Genomic DNA, 5429 nt, shown 5'->3' with positions numbered 1-5429 from the left:
GTATTTAGCCAGATGGGTGGAAGCACAACCAATGAAGGATTGTACAGTGGCCACTACTGCGAAGTTTTTGTTCAAATATCTCTTAACGAGGTTTGGATTCCTCTAAGGTTTTGATGAGTGATAGGGGTATGCATTTTTTGAATGAAACGATTAGCACGATGCATGAAGAATCTCAGGTGTATCATTAGAAGAGCACGCCCTATCACCCATAGGTGAATGAAATGGTGGAATCTTTTAACAATATTTTGGAGCATGCATTGATGAAGGTCTGCAACGCACAGAGGAATGACTGGGACATGCGTGTACCTATTTTTTTATGGGCTTATAGGACGACCTGCAAAAAGTTGATAGGAAAAACATCGTTTAGAATGGTTTATGGAATTGAAGCAGTAATGGCTATGGAATATATTGTGCTAAGTTTACTTATTGCTGCATTGACAGAGATGGGAGATCGTGGGACCTTGGAGGAACAGATTGTGCAGATCATGGAGTTAGAAGAAGACCGATTCCTTACAATATTTCAACAACAAGTGCAAAAGGAATGTGAGAAAGCATGGCATGACCGGCATATTAAGTTGCACACGTTCAAGATAGATGGTTTAGTGTTGTTATATGACAAGAAGTTCACGAAATTTACAGGAAAGTTTCAAATGAACTAGTTGGTGCCATATGTTATTAACGAGATCACAGATGGTGGCTCAGTTCAGCTCACGAAGTTGAATGGGGAACCATTCCCTGGAAAAATGAACGGAAGTAGGCTAAAGCTATACACAGGGGATCCTGGCCCTACACAATGACTCTATGAAAGCAGGTTTGTTATGTGGAATTTTGCATCTACGGATAAACATTTTCCTAAGTGGGTAGCTACACTTAGAACAACAGAATGAAAGAGTTTAACCTTTTCCTATAGAAGATAAATAAGACAAGGGACCTACTTGTTATCTTTCGCTTCCCTTTGTCTCCTTTGAATAGCTCTTGTCGCTTCTTCTCGAATTGAATATGCTTGATCAATACCTACAATCATAAATAGAGGACAAAAACCAATCAAAGCAAGAGATCTATCTACTATAAGCAAATGGAATCGAAAGAATTTACACATATAATCATCATACATAAAGACAAGAATATGGGAAAAGGTGTAAACAACTTTATTAAGTAGAAGGAAGAGTTACAACGAAAAAAGTCTGATCCCATGTCACTCATCCAACTTGAGTTCCATCCTTCATCACACCAAAATCACAACACTTTGGTAGCATAGCAATACTTGCTTATGATCTCAAACCTAAAACCAATAGTATCTCCTTACAATTATTCAAAGTCCAGCCCCTAATCACTATATGATGCTCAACTTATAGGGAAATGGAGGTGGTTTTGTCATAAATTGGGTATTGAATGGCTTTCCAATTTGGGAGTTAGTTTCCATGGAGGAAGGGATGAGATTATAGGAGGTTATTTGATTCATTCCCTATCTAATTTCGAGCTCATAGGAGAGGATAAGAAGTGGGAATCTTCTAGAATGGTCTAGAATGTAGGAATATTCCCAGAACCCTATGAAGATTTCGCTCAATCTCACCCAATGCAAGTCAAAGTGGGCCTAGGTGCTCTGCAGAGTAGGCTTGAATGGACCTAAGTGCTCTACAAAGCATTTACCCCTGACCAAGGCTGCATTGGTCAGTCATTTCAGGATGTCTTCAGGCCAGGAAACTCTCAGGAATGATGGCATTCAATGTGATGACTTGTCTAGGGCATGTAGCAACTGAATTAGGGTTTGATGAGCCCTAAAAGTACTGATTTGAATTTTGGGAGTGATGTGCCCAAATAGACCTGTAACAACTGCCCCCTAACACATGAAGTCGAAAATGATAATGTCAAGTGATATGCTTTAAGATGTGATGAGGAGGAACTGAAACGAATGGTGGCCTGCATCAATTACAATACATGATATCATGATATTTTGGATTTTTCCTGAATCGCTAAGGGAATGCATACCCATGCTTAGCATATAAACTTTCATTACATGTAAATAAATCAGATAGTCGTCTATAAATATAGACCTATGATAGGATGACCATCTATGTAAATCCATCGTACAAATGATTTAGTACTCTCCTGAAATCATAGCCTGGATGCATGAAAGTAGATCCGGGGTCTTCTATCTCGTTCAATTGTTCACTCAAGTACGAGTCTAACCATGTGAATATGTGATCTGAAGTTGAACATGGGAAGACACCGTCTGATTGCCAGCCAATGATGTAAGCCGTTAACAAACGCGAGAGAAATCATCGATAATGATAATGATCCTCAAGTTACTGTAGTACTTTCTGCATGGTGTGAATGGATGTTTTGATGTCGAACACCATACAAAGTCTTTTAGTCAAAGGCCAGTGATGTCAACATATCACCAAAAGCAAGAAACTTGCCATTGATGTATGCAAGCCTCAAGATACTGGAAGGGTGTTTCTAAGTCAACTTCTTGGATAATGTGGTGACGTCGGCAAGAAGCGACTCATCGTAGGAGGGCCTTGATGTATCCCACATCAATGACACGAAACGAGTGTAATGATTTTTGGAGACAAAATGTGACTGACGACACAAGGTTCAGGAATGGCGGTCATGAAAATCAAGGTTTAAGAGTATTGCAAAGGATGAAGTTTACTGAGTGACTTCTCTTGAAAATACCAACGACGCATAATGAATTGGAAGCATTGACCCAAAACTAAAGTGATGGATGGTGTGATAGACCATAGGTATGATAACTATCAAGTAGATAACCCAACCCAAATATTCACAGAGATGAAGTGAAAGTGTCATGTTCAAGAGCGACCTCCTACCATAAAGTGGTTTACCCCTTTTCCATTTTCCCCAATCATTACTGACCAATACCTCTTTATTTTTTATCAAGTTTGAGGAGTATAACATATGCTTGTTGTATAATTCCACCCTTTGGATTAATCCATCGCTATGTGATGTTTTAACAAGTCTAGCGAAGGTGAAAATCGGTCTTGTTATGATGGACAAGTTTGTCGCTATTTGATGTTTTAACAAGTTTAACGACAATGATAACTCAATCCTTTTCATTTTGAGAGTTTGAAAAGGGAAAAAAAGAAAAATCCACAAGTTATTTTTCGTAGATTTGTCTCTCAAGTCCAAAAAAGCGTAAAATAATGAGAGACAACCTATTAACCATGTTCGATCAACATATTCCTTTTTCGTAAATAATCTATCTCGGTCCGGAAAAGGTTTAAACTTATACTTAGTAGATGTCGTTTCCAATCCATTAACGACGTGAAAAGGACAAGCAATCGATAGTCTTTTCATCTTTCGAGAGTCTGAAAAGAGCTTAAAGAGGACTCCACTTAGAGGAAAGAGTGGTGTCTAGGATAGCGACTGGTTTCGGTGATATTGGAACTTCTCAAAACATGTTGATTGATGTGAAGAGGTTGGCTAATAAGACCACTCATTGTAATTGTTCCTCAAAAAGGGTAAAACAACCAAGTGAAAGCATATGATCAGCCAAGCAGATAGTGACGATGGAAGGAAAAAAAAAACAAGGATCATCTGACGGAAGAGGCTTTTAGAATGGAAATCACGAGGGTTAAAATGAAAATGGGTTTATTTTTACACAAGATTGAACCATAGGGAACTATGCTTGGATTCAGTTTCATGTTTACACAAGCTTGAAATGAAAAACTATGCTTGGATTCAGTTTCATGTTTACACAAGCTTGAAATGAAAAAATATACTTGGATTCAGTTTCATGTTTACACAAGATTGAAACAAAAAACTATGCTTGGGTTCAATTTACATGCCCCCAGCATGATGACTCGAGATTAGGTGCATGCCCCCCAAGCTTCATTGCATCTCTAAGCTATCAGGTGGATGGAATGAAGGTTCATTTATGAGATGAAGTGAATGACTTGACTGGGATTTTACGAGATCTAATCAAAGATTCAAACTGGAACTTTGCTCTAGGGGACCTTGTTTCATTTTTTAATGAGCTTGACATAAGACAAGGAACTCTACTCAAATTCCTTGTTTAGCTTGACACAAGACAAGGAACTATGCTCTAGGACTTGTTTCATTTTTTAATGAGGTTGACACAGTAAAAGAACTATCCTTATATTCCTTGTTTCATTTTTTAATGAGCTTGACACAAGACAAGGAACTATGCTCATTGGACCTGTTTCATTTTTTAATGAGGTTGACACAGTAAAAGAACTACCCTCATATTCCTTGTTCCATTTTTTAATGAGCTTGACACAAGACAAGGAACTATGCTCATGGGACCTGTTTCATTTTTTAATGAGGTTGACATAGTAAAATAACTATCCTCATATTCCTTATTCACGACCCATAAGAGCTCATGACTTCTAAGAGGTTCTCATCAAATGGGAGAACAATGCTCTAGAAGGGATTCATAGCAAGGAATTCATTAAAGAGATCTGGTTCCAATGCCCCCAGTACATAATGCACAACATCACAAAATTAATCATTAGTTGATGTAGGCATGGAACGGGTTGCCACATAATTGACCCATGGCGGGGAAGATACCACTGGGACAAAAGGACCATTTAGGGAAGATGGTTGACTAGAAGCCATATTTGGATCGGAAAATGAAAGTTGGTCAACAATGACAATTCTGCCTTCATGCGGGAAACACATCACTCGAAAGAGTGTTGAAACAATAGCTCCCATGTCATAAAAATAGTCATGCCCAAGAAGTAAATTCTAATTTAAAGGGCCTGGGACTACCATCACATTGAGATGAACATTTTTTCCTCCCAAAGTAATAGGCAACTGAGGAAGAATCCCTAATGGTTGACTGGTTCCTCTGTTAAGAGCCAACAGATTCTGGGCAACAGGCATAAGTGGCGGCGAACAGAGCAATTTCCAAGCAGTGGAGGAAAGGATACTCATAGATGCACCTTCATCCATAATAGTGCCAGGTACAACCATATTACAAACCTATACTATGATCTAGAAAGGCACGTAAGAAGTAAGATGACATCTTGCTAGTCGATTCCAATCAAAGGAAGTGACTAGACTTCTTGGAGAGGGTACCATAAGAATGGGAGAATTACTCCCTTGAGTTACGAGAACAGGAGGAATTTCCTCTTGTCTTGATGGAATAGGAGGGTTTCCTCCAAGCTCATTGGAATCTGAAGAAATGAAAAGAACCTGAGTGGTATCATACTCACTCTCTATGGGAAAGGTACGATTAACTGAAGGTGAAATCGGGTCAAATGTTTCCTTGACCTGTGATTGGTCAGGTATAGACTCATGGAATTCACATTCAGAGAGAGTGGTTTTGACCGATGGTTGATTTGGGTTAGTCACTTTATCAACTAGTGAAGGATTAACGAAGAGTCTCCTGTAACCAGATGCAAGTCGTTGCGGAGAAGCAGGACAATTATACAACACTTTTTTGG

The 5429-nt window shown here is 38.8% G+C and overlaps 1 protein-coding gene across 1 annotated transcript; it reads left to right on the top strand.

Annotated features, from left to right (window-relative positions):
* Positions 1-221: 221 nt before the first annotated feature.
* LOC149228203 (uncharacterized) lies at positions 222-659 on the top strand. The gene has a single exon (XM_089380703.1). It carries the CDS (start codon positions 222-224, stop codon positions 657-659), a length of 438 nt encoding a protein of 145 aa, XP_089236829.1.
* The last annotated feature ends 4770 nt before the right edge of the window (positions 660-5429 follow it).

The sequence above is a fragment of the Pinus tabuliformis genome, chromosome J (genome assembly GCF_031772625.1).
Source record: "Pinus tabuliformis cultivar Carrire ecotype Pingquan chromosome J, CPIR1, whole genome shotgun sequence".
NCBI classification, from domain to species: domain Eukaryota; kingdom Viridiplantae; phylum Streptophyta; class Pinopsida; order Pinales; family Pinaceae; genus Pinus; species Pinus tabuliformis.
Note: the sequence above shows the minus strand (reverse complement) of the source record. Positions and strands in the feature narration are given on the sequence as shown.

What these genes read in the sequence shown, in the direction of transcription:
- LOC149228203 (XM_089380703.1), top strand. Translation starts at nt 222, where the DNA reads ATGGTGGAATCTTTTAACAATATTTTGGAGCATGCATTGATGAAGGTC.